Source organism: Schistocerca piceifrons, chromosome 2 (genome assembly GCF_021461385.2).
Source record: "Schistocerca piceifrons isolate TAMUIC-IGC-003096 chromosome 2, iqSchPice1.1, whole genome shotgun sequence".
NCBI classification, from domain to species: Eukaryota; Metazoa; Arthropoda; class Insecta; order Orthoptera; family Acrididae; genus Schistocerca; species Schistocerca piceifrons.
The window spans coordinates 435,621,007-435,640,749 of NC_060139.1; the positions used below are offsets into that span (position 1 = coordinate 435,621,007).

Consider the following 19,743-nt stretch of genomic DNA (forward strand, 5'->3'; position numbering starts at 1 on the left):
CTCTGACGATATTCTGCTTTCCGTTTTGTTGCCCTTCATGGAAAGCCATCCTGGGCTTGCGTTTCAGCAAGGTAATGCCCGCCTGCAAACGGACAGACTTTCTACTGCTTGTCTTCGTGCTGGACAGACATCACCTTGGCCGTCAAGGTCGCCGGATCTCTCTCTAATTGCTAAACTTTGTAGCATTATGGGCAGGTCCTTCCAAACAATTCCGTATTTTGTCGATCTAATACGCCAACTCGACAGATTTTGGTACGATATCCCTCAGGACATCCAGCAACTTTCTCAGTCAGTGCCAAGATGAATAACTGCTTTGAGTTTCCCAGCCTATTATTTGTGTAACAAGTGAAATTTATATGGAACCCACATCAATTACTTCCGTAGAATCTTTCTTCTGTTGAATTACCCGACTGCCGCTGTTGTTCCGCTCCCCGCTGTGTAGGAAACTATCCAGTACCTTGTCAGCGGTAACTTCTCTGCCATCTGTTGCGTGATCAAGCGGAATGTGTACCTGGCAATGTAGCACACTACCAGTTTGTACTACTATGTTAAGAAAAGGGACACATCAGATATGAGTCACAAACAGGAGCTGGGACTCTCACGATTATTAACATCTGCAAAGTACAAATACAAAAAGTATGGGGAACAAAGAGCTCTTTCGATTTCAGAAAATATTTGAAGAAATAATTTATTGGTAAGAGCTGTCATATATGGTTAATTCATTATATTTAGGGAGGTACTAGGTCGAAATATTATAAGAAGAAATAAAGTTTATGTGGCTGTACTCCCGAAATGTAATGGATCAGTTATCACGTCGTGGTAACGGGAAACAACTTTCACTACTTGTTCTTAAGCATACACACTAAGCTTGGTAGAGACGTAACGAGTCTGTCAACATTGGAATGAGTTGGCACAACTATGGAGCTAACACATTCCCTACACATTTCTTGGTCACTTCCTCCTAGACGTCTAGTACAATTTTCAACGTCGTAAGGCATCAATGCAACTGAATGAAGTTGTGTAACGTATTAGACTTTAAAAAAAAAAAAGAAGAAGAAAAGCAGTACATCAGGAGATCTGATGCAGTATTTAAGGCAATGGACTCACAATCGGAAGAACATACGTTCAAATCTTTTTTTCTCTTTTTTTTTGCCATCTAAATTCAAATGGTTCAAATGGCTCTGAGCACTATGGGATTTAACATCTGAGGTCATCAGTCCCCTAGAGCTTAGAACTGCTTAAACTTAACTAACCTAAGGACATCACACACATCCATGCCCGAAGCAGTATTCGAAGCTGCGACCGTAGCGGTCGCGCGGCTCCAGTTTGAAGCGCCTAGAAACGCTCGGCCACTCCGGCCGCCCATCTAATTTCAGGTTGCCTATGATTACGCTAATCGACTAAGGCAGAAGGACTTGGCTTATTTCGTTTTCCTACCTTGCCCAATCCGAATTTGTGCTCCGATTGTAATAATCTCATCGTTGACAGGAAATTAGATCTCCTGCTTTTTTTAAAAAAAAAAAAATAAAGAGATCTAAAGTGTGCCAGTAGATAATATGGTTAAAAGCAATGAGTTTCACTAACGAAATTTTATGCTGAGACTATGAGAAATTTTCCTTATTCAGACTACACATTTTTTAGTGACTTGAATCATTTTTGAAGGATTCAGAAGCAATAGAATAGGAAACTAAGGGCGGCCTTAATCATCGAAAAGTGAAACAATTGAGGTTGACTCTCGCCCGACCTTTGATTGACATAGAGGCTTGTGATTAGTACACTATATTTGAATCATTTGTTCTTCACCACACTTCGGATATGAGGAAGACAAAATGGCAAGAGAAAGCGTCACAGCCCAATACGAAGACAACCTCAACAGAATCTAAAATGACATGAATTTCATCAGTCGTGTTATCATTGGAGGTCAATTTTAGATTTCCGGTATAAACCAGAAAAAAGTCAGAGTGAAGAGCGGAACCGAATGAAGCTTGAACGAGGAAGTCAGAATTAAAGAACATGGTTATCTGTGTATTGGCGACCTGCTGCACGTCCTCTAAGAACTTTCGTCCCCTTTAAAGTCATTCAAGTTTTTGCAAAATGCTTCTAGAAAGACTCAGAAAATGGACAATTCCACGACAGACTAATCACTGCGAGTGTACGGCTGCTGTACCGTGAAAATGCTTCTTATCACACAGCCATTTCATCAACATTTGACTAGCAAGGAGATTCTGTGGTTCGACATCCTTTTATTCGCCGGATCTCAGTCCGTGTAGCATTTCTGATATTCAGCTAGGCAAGTACGAGAGGAGAGAATGCCATGTTTGTACTGTCGAAGACATTCGAAGCGACGAACTGGAAGATATTCGAATTGTCACTTTCCAGCAGCACTACGAAAAATGGAAACAACACCGCCACTGATGTGTAGCTGCCCAATGGAAGCGGTTAACAGTAACACAGAAAAATAGAACTGATCCAAAACAGCCTGCGTCATTTTTCTGTTGCACATCCTACAGTTCTCAAGGGAAACTCTAGCAAACTGTACTATCTGCACGGCAACTCTTACTGTGTGAAAATAAATTATAATTCCTCCACGTTCGTATTTCGATTCAGCGAGTTACACATACTTATGAACTTAACACTATGTTCGTGCACATTCTAGTACACTATCTTCGTGCACATTCTAGTATAATTCCAAGAGGCTCAATCAGTAGTGGTTCCAAGCACCTCCATGAGTTCGATACAGGTTTCCCTCTAGCAGTAAATCAGATTACAGAAATTTGAAGCTTTATATCTGCGATAAAAATAAGGGAGTGTATATATAATATATTCAGTATTGATGAAGGTATAGTCTTCAGATATTGCCCAGTCTCTTGTAGTTATCCTGTACTGCCAAATGTGTGTTTATGTTTGTGTCCGTCCATATTTTCGATATTCACTTCATTTGTTGCAGCTGCCGGCCATGGAGCAGACTTAGGATACCTGTTTCGATGTGTACTCTATCCTGAGATACCAGAGCCAAGTTCTCCTGATGGGAAGATCATTGACACGATGACACGACTGTGGACAGACTTCGCCAAGACAGGGTAAGAAGGATTCAGAACTCTACTATCCGATGTGAGGCTAATTCTTTGGAATTAATATTAGAGTTCAACGAATGCGATTTCGCGATGGTAGAAATGGAACGATAACATTTCTGGACACAGATGTTTATGTGTTCTGCATGAAGCTGGACGTATTCACCAACGGAATGTGTGCTGCAAGTGCTGTTTGACCCAGAGCGGCAGCCTTTTTCTGGGTGTAACAAAGACAAAAAATATTGGGATAGGCTGACTGCATGCTCATATGAATCGTACAAGAACTCTTTTTTGTTTACCTCAGATTGGTTTAAATCCTGATCTGCTTCTCGAAAAATATATAGGCAAATTCTTAAAATTTTCTGTAAATCAGTGCATGCCAGATGTACTTAAATTTACTGTATTTCACTTGTGTTCCAATTACTGTTTTCATTCCAAGAACCACAGACGTGAGCAGTACATACATTCACTTCTTTCATTTAGAAATATGTCTTCACTTTTGCAACGTTGACGATACATAAAAGTTGATTTGTGGCATTGTTCTATCCTGGTGGCTGGAGCTTTTGAAAATATCTGAGAGATATAATAATCATACTTTGGTTGTTGCAGTTCCTGCAGAAGCTCTGCCTTTGCTGCTTTTCCGTGTGTAGTTACTCATTATTCTCATGCATTGTGACAGAGGAGATTTGTAGGTTCATGTCGAATCCGTACGGCGTGGCTGAGTAAGATTACGTAGAGAAGGCGATGACAAAGGCTAAACGCACTCCCAAGTTCTACCAAGCGCCCAGCATCCAGTTAGAAAACAGTCAATTCCTACTGCTGTCTCAAATACACCTTCCAACGCAACAATCTTACGACTGAACAAAATATTTTCCTATTCCGGCTAGTGTATTGGTTGCCAAGACATACTGCAATTTCCAACTAAAAATTATAGCCAATCATATGTCAAGAAAAAGCATTGGTTCAAGTGCTCCTAAATGATCGCATAAATGTAAATGTGATGCGAGTGATGTAAGTAAAGTTGTGTTTGCCTATCTTAAGGAGCATGAAGCATTTTCCTGGATAGTTTTATTTTTCACACACTATCATTTGTTCATGACCTCCCTGAGGACTCCTTAGTTCTGGGTCGGCTGAAGCCGGTACAAGTCGCTCGAAATCGGGCTCGGAGTGTTTTGTGAGCGGCCGATGCAAACATAGGCAGTCTGTCAGTACACCACCCCTGTGTACCGAAGTTGTTACGAAATGATGTCTTGCCATGCTGAGCTGTACTGAACCACTATGCACAAGTTTAGTGCCAGCACAGCGTGAGGAGGGCGTCTCTCAGTTTGTGGGTTTACGGTAGAAAGAGCAGAGATATATTAAAATGGGGATCGGAAATGCAGCAGTTTTTTTGAAAGAACGGAGGACCAAAATAAGATTATATCGCTTGTGTGGGCAGTACTACGTCACAGGTGACGGAAGAACCAACCACGATAATCGTTTAAAACGTTTCCACAGAGATTATTACAATGACTGAATACCCGGCGTTTCCCATGAACATATTTAATCCAGTCTCATATTCGTCCATCTCCTACTTCCCCCTCTGTCCGAGCATCTCCTCCTCCCCCCACCTCTGCCCACCTCCTCCACCCCCACTCCCTATCCATCTACACCTGCCCCTTTCTGTCCATCCCCTCCTCTCTCTTCACTGATCATCTCGTCCTCTTTTCTTTCTCTGTCATCGCCTTCTCTCTCTCTGCCTTTTGCCTCCCCTTACTTACCGGTCCATTTCCTCTTTTCTTTCTCTGTCGTCTCCTCCTCTCCCTTCTCTCTGTCCATCTCCTGTTCTTCCTATTCTCTGTCCATCACGTCCTCGTCAGTCTCTCCGAGAGACTTTCATTAAATTGGACGCTCCCAGTCCACAACAGGTTGAATAAGCACCGCCTGTAATATTATACTTCTCTCAACAATAAAATGCCGATATAGGAGAGTAATTATTGTATATTGCCCTTCTCAATATTTGAATAAAGTAGGTCTACTTTGGCATCAAAGTCTGCACAGACCATGTGTACTGGAACATATTCTGGTGTTCATTCAATTTATGTTGCTTATAAAATATTTAGCGTCGTAATCGTAAATGATTTTTAGGTCTGCAATTATTTTTGATCATGAGAAATTAGCTGATAACATACACTACTGCCCATTAAAATTGCTACACCAAGAAGAAATGTAGATGATAAACGGGTATTCTTTGCACAAATATATTATACTAGAACTGATATGTGACTACATTTTCGCGCAATTTGGGTGCATAGATCCTGAGAAATCAGTACCCAGAACAACCACCTCTGGCCGTAATAACGGCCTTGATAAGCCTGGGCATTGAGTCAAACAGAGCTTGGATGGCGTGTACAGCTACAGCTGCCCATGCAGCTTCAACACGATACCACAGTTCATCAAGAGTAGTGACTGGCGTATTGTGGCGAGCCAGTTGCTCGGCCACCATTGACCAGATGTTTTCAATTGGTGAGAGATCTGGAGAATGTGCTGGCCAGGGCAGCAGTCAGACATTTTCTGTATCCAGAAAGGCCCGTACAGGACCTGCAACATGTGGTCGTGCATTATCCTGCTGAAATGTAGGGCTTCGCAGGGATCGAATGAAAGGTAGAACCACGGGTCGTAACAAATCTGAAATGTAACGTCCACTGTTCAAAGTGCCGTCAATGCGAACAAGAGGTGACCGAGACTTGTAACCAATGGCACCCCATACCATCACCCCGGGTGATAGGCCAGTATGGCGATGACGAATACACGCTTCCAATGGGCGTTCACCAAACACGGATGCGACCATCATGATGACGTTTTGCCATTCGTGCACCCAGGTTCGTTGTTGAGTACACCATCGCAGGCGCTTCTGTCTGTGATGCAGTGTCAAGGGTAATCGCAGCCATGGTCTCCGAGCTGGTAGTCCATGCTACTGCAAACGTCGTCGAACTGTTCGTGCAGATGGTTGTTGTCTTGCAAACTTCCCCACCTGTTGACTCAGGGATCGAGACGTGTCTGCACGATCCGTTACAGCCATGAGGATAAGATGCCTGTCATCTCGACTGCTAGTGATACGAGGCCGTTGGGATCCAGCACGGCGTTCCGTATTACCCTCCTGAACCCACCGATTCCATATTCTGCTAACAGTCATTGGATCTCGACCAACGAGAGCAGCAATATCACGATACGATAAACCGCAATCGCGATAGGCTACAATCCGACCTTTATCACAGTCGGAAACGTGATGGTACGCATTTCTGCTCCTTACACGAGGCATCGCAACAACGTTTTACCAGGCAACGCCGATTAGCTGCTGTTTGTGTATGAGATATCTGTTGGAAACTTTCCTCACGTCAGCACGTTGTAGGAGTCGCTACTAGCGCCAACCTTGTGTGAATGCTCTGAAAAGCTAATCATTTGCATATCACAGCATCTTCTTGCTGTCGGTTAAATTTCGCGTTTGTAGCACGTCATCTTCGTGGTGTAACAATTTGTGTACTAATGCTTGCAGAATCCACGAAGAGCGGGAAAACTTATCTAGAACTACTATTTTAGAAACATTTATCTCTCTGGTTAACATTGTTCAGACGATTGTTTGTGAAGGTGAACCTAGATTACCAGTATCCTCAGCGTATAAAAAAAATGTCTAAAATGAAATAGATGTCTTACAATACACCACCAGACTACAGAGACAAGATGTTTGAAATTTCCTTGGCCCCTGTTCAACCAGACCATATCGGACATTTCGACTAGAACAGTGCAAATGCTCCACCACTGAAAAAATACTCCATACCTAGCACTATATTTAACCAACAACGTCTGCTGTGACGATTGACTTTGCTAATTTTCAATCGTAACAGATCATTCTTAGCCATTAAATGTTTTCCTTATCTCTGCGTTTGTGTCTAGCGACAACCACAACATTCGAAAATACGTTATGTAATACAGTAGTAGCATTTCGTTCAACATTGCATTGAGGATGATCTGTTAACGAGTCAAAACAGTTCCATCAGCTCTTTTGTCATATCAGCCATTGGTGGTTTAATATGAGATCAGTAACTAACGGTTACTTCATATCCCTGTCAGACGAACACATCAATCCTCTAGAATACGTTGGCAATGTCGTTTCAAACGTTCCCAGCGTAAGTAATGATAGATGCTCGTACTTGCGGAGCATAGAAACTACATGCGCTTTCCCACAACGAAACCTGCATCTCTCTCTGCGCTGGACTTTGCTCCTCAAAAATGATTCTGTGTCTCTTCAGAAGTCAAATTTCGAATGGCTGGCGGTTGTTGTGGTAATCAGTACTGCAATAACATACATTGCAATGATGATAACAGTTTGGTACAAACTTCTAAAAACTATGCGGCAGTGACGTCCGTCCACCACTGGTAGTGCGTGTAGAGCAAAATCTAGCACAATCGCGTATGTGCATATATTCGTTTGTCCATCGCTTACAACGCATTCTTATCGTGAAGCACAATACGCTTCAGTAGCTTTTTTATTTGCAGATCTTTCCAGTCGTCTCCACCTATGGCGGCAGTAATAGCTACAGTTCGGGATGGCCGAGAAGACTTTACAGACTTATAAATGTGGTTCCTCAGAGCATTATATGGAGTATGGAATGGTTATTATAGTGAAGAGCGAATTTGGTGTTAAAAGTAAGTCACTAGATCATTTACGAGAAATGATCACAGACACATTCTGCTAAGTAAAGGGTTTGAGTGAGCTGTCAGAAATCTGCCCTACATAAATATTACTGACAAAAGGTGACAGTGGCCCTTAGTTTTATTCAAGTATGTTCTGGAGAATGAAAGAATGTAGAAATCAGCCAACAAAGAATAATATATGTGGTGTGTTGGGGCTTGGTTAGAGTCGCATTCAGGACATTGTAAGTCACGTTTGATTTTGTGACTTTCGCCAACGACGCTGTATTTTCTGCAGAAACGGTGCTAGGGCAAATATAGCTATTGGAAATTGCTACTCCTACAACTGATTTAATGAAAGAGTACACGAACCGGCAAAAAAGGATCCGATTGAAAATATCAAGTCAGCGTATATCACTCAAAAATTAGTCTACCACTGTGTAACGATGTGTGCACTATTTTGAAACTTGCTGGCAGATTAAAACTGCGTGCCGAATAGGGGCTGAAACGCGGAAGCTTTCGTGGACAATGCTCTTACCGACTGAACCATCGTGAAATGGCGACACCCCCTAACCCCTCACAGCTTCATTTGCTCCAGTACCTCTGTCCTGCATTACTTACCTGTATACCTTGCGGGACTGGACTAACACTCTGAGCAAACGATATCTCGGAGAAAAGCCTTACAAGAGGACTTTCTGACGAAGTATGCGCTAAATACAGTTGGCGATTGCGTGTTTGTTGTTGTTAGAAATAGTGTATCTTGTAGCGAATTGAAGTTGATAGTTCCTGTCAGTTAGTATGGGTAGACGTATTTCTTGGCAACCGGAATAAAATAACAGGTGGATCCGTTTACCGATCTCCAAACTCAAATTATATAATTTCTGAAAACTTGAATCTAATTTCAAACACTTACCCGACTAACGCTATTGTAGTTGGTGGTGACTTCTATTTACCCTCTATATGTTGGCGAAAACACGAATTTAAAACATCCGAAATCATGCTAAACGCACTCTCTGAATATTGTTTCGATCAATTAGTTCATGAACCCACTCGCACAGTAAACAGTTACGATAACAACAAATAATCATGAGCTAATAACGAGCGTCAAAATGGATACAGGGATTAGTGAACACAGGGTTGTCGTAGCGAGAATAAAGGCCGCAACTCCCAATTCCTTCAAAAATAAACGAAAAAATGAATATTCAAAAAAGAAGACAAAAATTCGCTTGACATCTTCCTGAATGACAATCTCCATCCCTTCCAAAAACTCAAAGTAAGTGTAGACTAGATGTGGCTTCAATTCGAAGAAATAGTATCGATAGCAATTGAGACATTTATACCAAATAAATCAACAAACGGCAGAGCTAATCCCTCATGCTACACAAAACAGGTTAGAATACTGTTCCAGAAACAACGAAAAACGCATGCCAAATTTAAACGAGCGCAAAATTCCCAATGTCGGCGATCTTTTACAGGAGCTCGAAATTTAGCGCTAACGTCAATGCGAGAATGCTTATAACAGTTTCCAAAACGAAACTTTGTCTCGAAACTAGTAAAGTTATAAAATCCAAAGATATTCTGTTAAATATACTAGCGTCAAGACACAATCAATGCCTTTCTGAGCGGTAGCAATGGAAATACTATCGTTGACAGTGCTGCTGAAGCAGAGCTACTGATCACAGCCTTCCGAGATTCCTTCACCAAAGAAGACGAAGTAAATATTCCAGATTTCGAATCAAGAACAGCTGCCAACATGAGTAAGTGGAAGTAGATATCATCGGAGTAGTGAATCAGTTTAAATTACTTAATAAAACCAAGTCTTCCGGTAAAGACAGTATAGTAATTAGGTTACTTTCAGAGTATGCTGATACAATAGCTCCATACGTAATCATTTACAACTGCTCGCTCGACGTAAGATCAGTAACCAAAGACTGGACAGTTACACACGTCACACCAATATTCAAGACAGGCAAAACGAGTGACCTACTAAAGTACAGGTCCATATATTAACGTCAATACTCAGAAGGATTTTGGAAGATATATTGTGTTCGAACATTATGAATTACCTCTAAAAGAACGGCCTATTTACACAGTCAACATGGACTTAGAAAACACCAGTCCTGTGAAACACAACCAGCCCTTTACACACGCAAAGTGTTGAGTGCTGTCGACAAGGGATTTCATAGTGAATCCATATTTCTAAGTTTCCAGAAGGGTTCTGACACCGTACCTCACAAGAGGCTTGTAATCAAATTGCGTGTGTGTGGAATATCGTCTCAGTTGTGTTACTGGATTCGTTATTTCCTGTCAGAGCCCACAGTTAGTAGTAATTGACGGAAAATCATCGAGTGAAACGGAAGTTATTTCTGGCGTTCCCCGATGGGGCGTTATAGGCCCTCTGCTGTAGCTGATCTATGTAAATGATTTAGGAGACAATCTTAGCAACTGTTTTAGGTTATTTGCAGATGGTGCTGTCGTTTTCGTCTAGTAAAGTCATCAGAATATCAAAAACAATTGCAAAACGATTTAGAAATGATATCTGCATGGTGCGAAAATTGCCAATTGACTCTAAATAATGAAAAGTCTGAGGTCATCCACATGAATGCTAAAAGGAATCCCTGAAACTTCGGTTACACAATAAATCAATTAAATCTAAAGGTCGTAAATTGAATTGAATATCTAGGAGTTGCAATTACGAATGGCTTAAATCGGAAAGAACACCTAGAAAATGTTGTTGGCAGAACGTTCAGAGGATGCAACAGATATACTAAAGAGGCTGCCTACACTACGCTTCTCCGTCCGCTTTTGGAGTACTGCTGCTCTCTGTGGGATCCTTACCGACAGGGTTAAGGGAGTACATCGACAAAGTTTGAAGAAGAGCACCGCGTTTTGTATTACCGAGAAATAGGGGAGACACTGTTACGGTCATGATACAGGATTTGGGATAGAAATCATTAAACAAAGGCGTTTTTCGTTGCGGCAGGATCTTCTCACGAAATTTCAAACACCAACTTTCTCTTCAGACTGCGAAAATCTTTTGTTGACGCCAACCAACATAGAGGTAAACTTTGATCATAATAAAATAAGGGAAATTAGAGCTCGCACGTAAAAATATAGATGTTCGTTTCTTCCGCGCACTGCTCCAGAGGGGAATAATAGATAATGATTGTGAAGGTGGCTTGATGAACCCTCTGTCAGGCGCTTGTGATTTGCAGAGTATCTACTTAAATGTAAGTGGATACAGGCCAGCTCTCATACGAAACACTGTTTTTTTCATATAGACGCAAACATGTTCTACCTGCTTCGTGCGTTCGGAAAGTGTTATTTACAGACGAAGTTTTGAAAAATTAGTGTAGTATTTTTAAGTGGTTCTCAGTAACTCATGGGAACGCAGATGAAAATAATAAACTTGGAGATGAGAAGCTACCAGTACCTGGTAATGTACAGAGGGTCCAACAATACCCTATAAACTAAAATTAAGATCATAAAAAACGAAACCCACTGACCATGGCACAAAGTTGCTAAAACGTATTTAGATCTATATGAAAAAATTATTTTTCATAAGAAGAGGATCATGCATCCAACACACAGAAAAATTTATTAATGAAACTGAATAGAATCTACATCAGTGAGAAACATTGGGAACAACTTTAAAATTTTGCATCTAGCAGAAAAAGGAGCCATTATGAATATATTAGAAGAACTAGAAATACACAAACACACACACACACACACACACACACACACACACACACAGAAACAACATCCCAGACTATATCCTTAACGAACAAATCAAGTTAGCTAACACCCCTTTCCTCAAAAATTTCCAAAAATTATTTTGCACCCTCCAAAGCAAATAATATTCCTACGCCTATCTGCAGATGAAGTAGCAAATTTATATGTTACACAATTCTTGTAATGCTAAATGTAAATAAATAATGTACTGTCTTACCTACACAGTACTAAAAAAAATGGATCAACTTTAAAATTAATGTAACAGTATTCACTCTAAAGTTCACAAAATTGATGTCTCTCTGTACTAGTGTAAAAGGCGTTTCAGTTGCATAAGTGAATTTATGATCTTTTTCCAGACGTGGGACATAATCATAATGTTACGATATATCATAGCATCTTGTATCAGAACATGTGGTGCGTGTTAGAAAAATGTACGTGTGCAATAATAATGAAGTGGGAATGTATTCACATCTGTTGGACGAATGTAATGAAAACAAACACTCCAAATCGACATTTCACGTAAGTCACATCGAATGAAAATCTGTAAAGCAACCATCTGTGTGGCGTGCTTATAATTGTGTATTATTTATATTTTAGGACAATTAATCTATAAAGAAACGCACCACATGTTGTACTGAAAGCATGAAAACCGTCTGAAGATGAATCATAACGATTCGAAACCGGTAACGGTACCCTTTGAATAAAGGAATTGAAAATAAATTTGTGGCTGGTTGCTGTCTCAGCACCATCAACATTTGTCTTCAAATAACAGCCACGGTCTCTAACCATGTCATCATATGACAAAATTGCAGAATCTACATCTTTTTAATACATATAAAATGAAAAGCTTTATTCAATTTACTTCATATGAGCTTTATCTCTTTTGTGTCTATTGTTTCGGATGTCTGTCGATAAACAACTGCCTCCATTCTTCAGGCAGTTTATGAGATGATGTATGGTTTCGGTAAGGTATTCGTAGACGAAACAGAACGTTTTGTAAAAATGTGCGCAGCCTTGAGCCACCTGTAGTAGGTCTCAGTCATTGAATTGAAGAAGAAGCAGTAGAGGAATAAGATGCAGTCTAGCAGCCTGTGAGATGTTCCCTCTGTTAATACCCTTTGGGCTAACGGCCTTCCTGCAGTATCAACACTGGTTCACGCCTGGTCACCTAAGTTAAACACTGTTGGGCTTGGCTAACACTTGAATGAGTGACACTCCGGGTCTACCGAGCACTATTGGCAAGCGAGGTGTGCTCAGCCCTTGTGATGCCAATTGAGGAGCTACTTGACTGACAAGGGGAGGCCACGACGTTTGGAACGCGGATTTACTGCAAACCTCGTACACTCGTAGTACTCCATGAGGACAACAAAATGTGTAAGCAGGAGCCCGTAGTTCTCAAGCGTTATTGAGAAAATCGCAAGATAATTTCGGTCGTCAGATATATACCTGTGCCCGCAGCTCGTGGTCGTGCGGTAGCGTTCTCGCTTCCCACGCCCGGGTTCCCTGGTTCGATTCCCGGCGGGGTCAGGGATTTTCTCTGCCTCGTGATGGCTGGGTGTTGTGTGATGTCCTTAGGTTAGTTAGGTTTAAGTAGTTCTAAGTTCTAGGGGACTGATGACCATAGATGTTGAGTCCCATAGTGCTCAGAGCCATTTGAACCATTTATATACCTGTGCGTGGCCATTTTTACCATGAAGCGGCGGCAGCCGAGTGGTTAGCGTTCAAGCCCCGTAATCACTGAATCAAGTCCCGTTCGTCTGTTTCTTTTTTATTTTCAATATAGTCATTTTCTTTACTATTTATATTACAATTCATATAATGGGGAAAATACGTGTAAACGGATGATTTTTTATTAAATTTACAATGTTATTTGGTAATCTACTAATTTTTATCATCACAAATAATGTAATATTCATAACTATTGACTAGTAAACGACCAAACGCATAAAGTGATACTGAAAATGTATGCTTGTCCGTGATTTGAGAAATCCTTTGTAAGTAGCATGAATAAAAGGACGCTATGTGCAAGAAGCATGAAGCGCCCTTTGAATGTATCCTGATAGCTAAAAGAGCCACGCGCACTTTGAATAAGAAAATGCTACTTGACACTGAAATCAATATAAAAGATAGGGTCGCCACCAACTCTAGCCACACGACAAAGAAGAGGTAGCACTGAGTCGGAAAATTACTTAATTTATTAATAAGAAAAACTCACAAAAGAACATTCATTGTAAAGTCATTGATAAAGAATGGGATGTAGTTATTAATATGATCCAGGCATTCTTCCCGTGAATCAAATATTGAGTAAAGTAAAGAGGGCGTGAACACCATGCGTAAGTGCAGCCTGCAGCAAGATTCGTGAAAACACGATCTATTCCAGAGCATTTGTTTCAGATAAAAAAAGGGACACTAATCACTACACCTGTGCACATGGAAACGCTATAGGTGGGCCAACAAGGAAAACTACAAGGTAAATGGCGAAGGTAACGGCGACGTAACATCGGTACACAAGATAAGATTGAAGGCAAAATTATTTATTCCTTAAACATTGATATAGTGCATCTATAGACTGCTGTTGCATGCTAACTATGTACAATTGCTTGTGAAATACTATACGTTTCATAACAGACTCGCGTGCCCACTCGGTCCGCGGAGACAATTTCTATGGACCGTGGCCAAATTTTAATCACATGAGACAAAGAAAATTCACAAATACACAAAAATTACCAAGATCCGGAAAAGATTAGAAGCATACACACACAGTTGTAGGCACATAAACATTCACACTGAACCGAGGGTATTTCAACATATGCAACTCCTTTGTGCCGCGTTCCTCTCACGGATCAAAGTCAAGACTGCATTGGGAATCAAACTGAAAGTCTACAAAAGCCTTGCATTCCCTGCTGCAACCCAGCAAGTAAATCTTTATAAGACGAAATTCGAGACCAAAAGCTAAAAGCTCCCCTCTCTATGTGACAACGCGCCACGCGGTCAGTCCAACTCACCCTTCTTCGACTGGAGCACAGCTGTGTACGCTTCCCGTACCGGCGGCAGACTGCCTCCCGCTTCTCCAGCCTCTTCCACGCTCCGCGTGGACCGGAAAACCCCAGGATGCCATTTCCGCCACCAACCTAACGCAGGTGGATTTCTCACAAGTAGCGGAAACCTCTTTGCCGACTTGACCACTACGAGAGTTGGCAATGAATGGTGGCTACAGGACCCTTTCACCCTTATAACTGGAAGGAGCCCGAAACGACTTGTTACTTCCAAGTTTTGACCGGCACAGACAGCTTTCGAAAGATGTACAATTAATCGTCGCTTTCGACATTACGAGTACAAGTTGCAAGATGGTATTTTTGGTGAAAACATGGAAAACATAAAGTTAAACAGCACCAGCTGCATTGAATAAATGCTATGTTTCCGCATACGCAAGGTCTTTTGACGTTTTCCTTGGAAAAACAAACCTCGTTAACATTTTCAAAAACCTCTCTAAAAAATGGCTCTGAGCACTATGGGACTTAACATCTATGGTCATCAGTCCCCTAGAACTTAGAACTACTTAAACCTAACTAACCTAAGAACATCACACAACACCCAGCCATCACGAGGCAGAGAAAATCCCTGACCCCGCCGGGAATCGAACCCGGGAACCCGGACGTGGGAAGCGAGAACGCTACCGCACGACCACGAGATGCGGGCAAAAAAAAAAACCTCTCTTTCAGACGATAATTTGGAAGCAAACCATGCATAACGCAGTATATCCTTAAAAATCGGCGCTGATAATTGGTTATGCAGTATCGAATGTATTTTAATAGCGTCTTCTGAGAAGTTTTGAAGACACGGACAAGCATACATTTTCAGTATCACTTTATGCGTTTGGTCGTTTACTAGTCGATAGTTATCAATATTACATTATTTGTGGTAATAAAAATTAGTAGAATGCCAAATAACACTGTAAATTTAATAAAAGTTCATCCGATTACACGTATTTTTCCCATTATATCAATTGTAACATAAATAGTAAAGAAAATCACTGTGTTGAAAATAAAAAAAACTGACGAAGGAAACTCGATCCAGCGATCCAGCAGCTTGAACATCAACCACTTAAAAAAAAAAACATTTTGTTCTGTATTGTTCGTTGAATTTGTTCAGGGCGGACATCCGACGACACCCGTTCAGTTTGTTCGTTGGTCCGTTCGCTCAGTTTTTTTTTTAATTCGAAATGGTAGCTAACGCTCTGACCGTGCCGGCACCACTCGGCTGCAGCCGCTTCATGGTAAAAATGGCCAGGCACAGATACATATATTTGACGACCGAAATTATCTTGCGATTTTCTCAGTAACGCTTGAGAAGCACGCGCTACTGCTTCACATTTTGTTGTCCTCATGGAGTACTACAAGTGTACAAAGTTTACAGTTATTCCGCCTTCCAAACTTTGTGCCCCCCCCCCCCCTCCCCCTTGTGAGAAGTGGAGGCTCCGGTCACGAAAACTGATAACGGCCGGGAGAGCGGTGTGCCGACCACATGCTCCTCCATATCCAGTGACGCCTTTCGGTTGGGGTTGACACGGCGGTCGGTCGGTACCGTTGGGCTTTCCGAGGCCTGTTCGAACGGGGAGTTAGTACCCCGTGAACCTGCAGCGCGGCCTGCAGAGCGCTGTGGTGTGGGCTGACGCGCCTCGCCTGTTGACTGCCCGCAGGAGTCCGACGCCTGGGGCGGCGGAGGGCGAACAGCTGCAGTGGCCGGCGTTCAGCGCGGAGGCGGCCGCCTACCTGCTCGTCAGCCCCGGCGGCTTCAGCGTCGTCCACAGGCCTTTCGCCCAGCGGGTCGCTTTCTGGGACAGCTTGTACACCCGGTACAGTGCTTAGCCTGCTGTCTCATTCTGCAATAGGAAACAGGAAACTCTAAATCAAACCGCGTATTTGGAATTGCCTTTGTGAAGCACTGTTAAATTCTTTTCTTATAAGATCTGATTCCATTAGCACTGTCAGTACAGCAAGTTACTGACGCAGAAAGGTCTCGTGATGTATGCGGATGAACAACCGTATTCGTACATTCCATTAAATGAACAAACCCACCTCCTCACCATCTAAAAAAAATGGCCAAAATCGTTTCAAATATGTGACACTATTAACACGCCTCAAGGTTCGACCATTGGTCTCACTTGCAAATCACCCCCACTTTGATTTTAACTGTGTCTCTGCAACTAAATTCTACAAATTACGGCAAACCGTACAGATATCTGCACTCAGGTGGACTCCTATATACAGGACGTCAATAATTAAGTTCCAGTTTTAAAACGCTGTAGAAACGGTACCACCGCTCAAAATGACGTCGAATTTGTAAAAATTATTATTGTTGCAGGGGGAAATGTCATGGGACAAAAAGAAGTAAATAAGTAAATGGCATCGCCTACAAATGCCAGATGATTCGCAATACGACGGTTGTGGTTTCAGTTTCTCAATGTACGTGACTATACAAGTTCGGCAGGCAACAGTTGTGGCACTGTTAGTTAAGTAAGGCCATTCACCACGGCAAGGTCGTACCACATAGGATGGGAAAATCGGTTTTTAATTGCCATGGGGCCTAAAACCGCCCAAAAAGCAAAATGACATATTTTGATTCTCCTGAGGCCAAAACCCGCATACAAAGCAAAATGACATTTGTTTCTAATTGTCGTGAGACTGGCGCAAGAGATGTTCAGCAAGTACGCTGTCTACCGTTTTCTGCCACAAGTTGAAATCGAGAAGCAGCATGTTCCACAACATACCGAAGTGTCTCAGGGGTCAAGTTCAGAATGCGTTGCGCAATGCGCGGCTTCAGTTCAGCTACGTTCCTAGTTGTAACACTGAAGACAACATCTTTCAGATGACCTCGCAGCCAGAAGTCACACGGATTAAAAGCAGATGATCTGGAGGGCCAGGCTGTACGGAAACGATGGCGGATAATTCCATCATGTCCGAAATGGCTCTGCAGCAGCTGCTTCACTGGCTGTGCCGTATGCGGAGGAGCGCCATCTTGCATGAAAATGATCCTACCCTCACACCAACGCTGTCGGGGGGTTGGAATGACATTGGTGCACAAAAGACTCTCACAGCGTTTACCACTGATGTTTCAGGTAACAGGGCTCGCAGGATCATTTCCTGGAAGAAATACGGCCCTACGACAAACGATGCCGTCAATCTGCACCACACAGTCACCTTCCTAGAATGATGTGGTATCGGTTGATGTGCCCAAACTCTGCAGTTATGCTTACTGACATGTTCTTGAAGATAGAAATGGGCTTCGCCTGTTCACACATTGTCTATGGCCATTCACTCTCCTCTTCCAAGCCAGCAAGAAACTCCAAAGCAAACGTTTCTCTTGCTGGCAGGTCAGCAGGAAACAATTCCCTAATATGGGTGATTTTGTATGGACAGCGATGCATGATGTTTTGTAGGACTTTATGCACCGTGCCCGCAGGCATGTCCAGCGTTCGAGAAATTTCCCAAGCACTGCATGTTCGCACACTCCGCTCGATCCCTCCTGCAATGGCCACATCTTCGACAGACGTCAGATAAACTGCTTTCCTTCCTCTGGACATTGCACTTGAAAAGAACTTGTCTTTTAGAATTTTGTAACTTTTTCTCGACACACTTAACAGACATGGGATCAATGCGTTTTTTTCATACTCTTGAGTGTCTGCAGGGCTACTGGGGCACAGTCACCGTTCTTGTAAAAGAGGCTTACCAGTAAACTGAGGAACATCCATGCGCCGCGTATCGGGTTGATGTGCATATGCTGACGCTTACAGCGCCATCTATTGGTCCAGTTTTCATAAATTTGTTTTTATTCCATGACGTTTTCTCCTTATCAATAATATACTGTTCAAATTTAACGTCATTCTATGCAGTAGTTCTCTTTCTACAGCGTTTTCAACCTGAACTTTAGTTACGGACACCCTGTACATCTCTCCTCACGTCAACACGCAACTTATTGCAACGCAACAAGTTCCCACATTTCCTCCTTCGAACTCCTTCGAACCCACTTCATTAACTGCAGAATTAAGTCCTATCATATGAGCACAGTCTAAACTAAAAGTGTTCAGAAGTACCTGATTTCATAATACGCCTGGAACCTTTTCGTGATTTGAAGAGAGCGTTTTGAAGTTTACGTGAGTAAGTTACAAGCACTCTACATGACAACGTACCTGAAGCCCAGAACCGAAAAATCTTATCCATTTTCGATTAAACTTCTTAGAAACTTGAAATTCCTAAGAAACTCGTGGTAAGTTCACTTCCAATCCTTGTCAAACTAGGCCTGTAAGTAAGTTAATGGGTCTATAAGTTAATAATTAAATTGTAATAGAATTATTTCTCCACTGTAATTGTAAAAAAGATCTATAGATGAATAAAGCTACTTCTACTGCTACTACTACTATACGAACCATGAGTAATCTTTTAGGAAATTAGGCCATGAAGGATATTACTTTCATAACTGGCCAAGTCAAGAGGTAATTTGTTTGAAAAGTTAATAAGTGTGATCTATTTTAAGTTATTTTCCCAAATGGGTTAAATTGAAACACAATCGTAAAAATATAGCCACTGAAAATATTGTTATCTTGTAGTTTAATGCATGTGTACTCTTCTTACTCTTGTTCCCCTTTAAAAATTAGTGGATAACTTGACCATCTCTGAATCTTGTCAGCATATATCAGTTTTACATATTAATATTAACAAATCAAATTTTGAAATTATTGCTGTTATTATTATTATTAATATTATTATTTCCGATTATTCCCATTTAAAGAGAGCGTTTGAACTTGAATTCCTTTATAATGATTGTTTATGTTTTTCTGAGCCCAAATTTTCTTCATGTGTTCACTCTGTTGTTTCTTTCGCTCCGCTGTCCATTTGAATCCTGGTCTCTTCTGTGTTGTGGTGTCAAATTTATGTTTTTTGATGATGTTCCTGAATTCAGTTCTATTTTCTGCATCGTTTACTGCTATGTGTGCTTGTCTGAGGTCCTCTTCGACTTCTTTTATCCATTTTGTTTTTCCCCTGCCTGAGTTGATGACTTTAAGAATTCGCTTTGAAATTCTGTTTTCATTCATGCTGTGGATATGTTCGTAGAACTGCATTCTTCTTTTCCTTATTGTATGCGTAATTTTGTCTGTGTATTTATATAATTCTGCTGTTGGTCTTTTCTTCTAGATTCCTTGCTCTTGTATCGGGCGAAAAATTTTCTTGAGAATTTTCCTTTCTTGTTTCTCCATTTCTTTTAGTTT

At 41.5% G+C, this 19,743-nt stretch overlaps 1 protein-coding gene across 1 annotated transcript in view; it reads left to right on the forward strand.

Moving 5' to 3' along the window:
- Nucleotides 1-19,155, forward strand: part of LOC124776316 (esterase FE4-like) — a 79,812-nt gene extending 60,657 nt beyond the window's left edge. The window contains exons 9-10 of the mRNA XM_047251251.1: nucleotides 2,948-3,080; nucleotides 16,177-19,155. Of these exons, the coding sequence (XP_047107207.1) occupies nucleotides 2,948-3,080; nucleotides 16,177-16,345 (302 nt within the window). The 3' untranslated portion in view covers nucleotides 16,346-19,155. The remainder of the gene's footprint in view (nucleotides 1-2,947; nucleotides 3,081-16,176) is intronic.
- The last annotated feature ends 588 nt before the right edge of the window (nucleotides 19,156-19,743 follow it).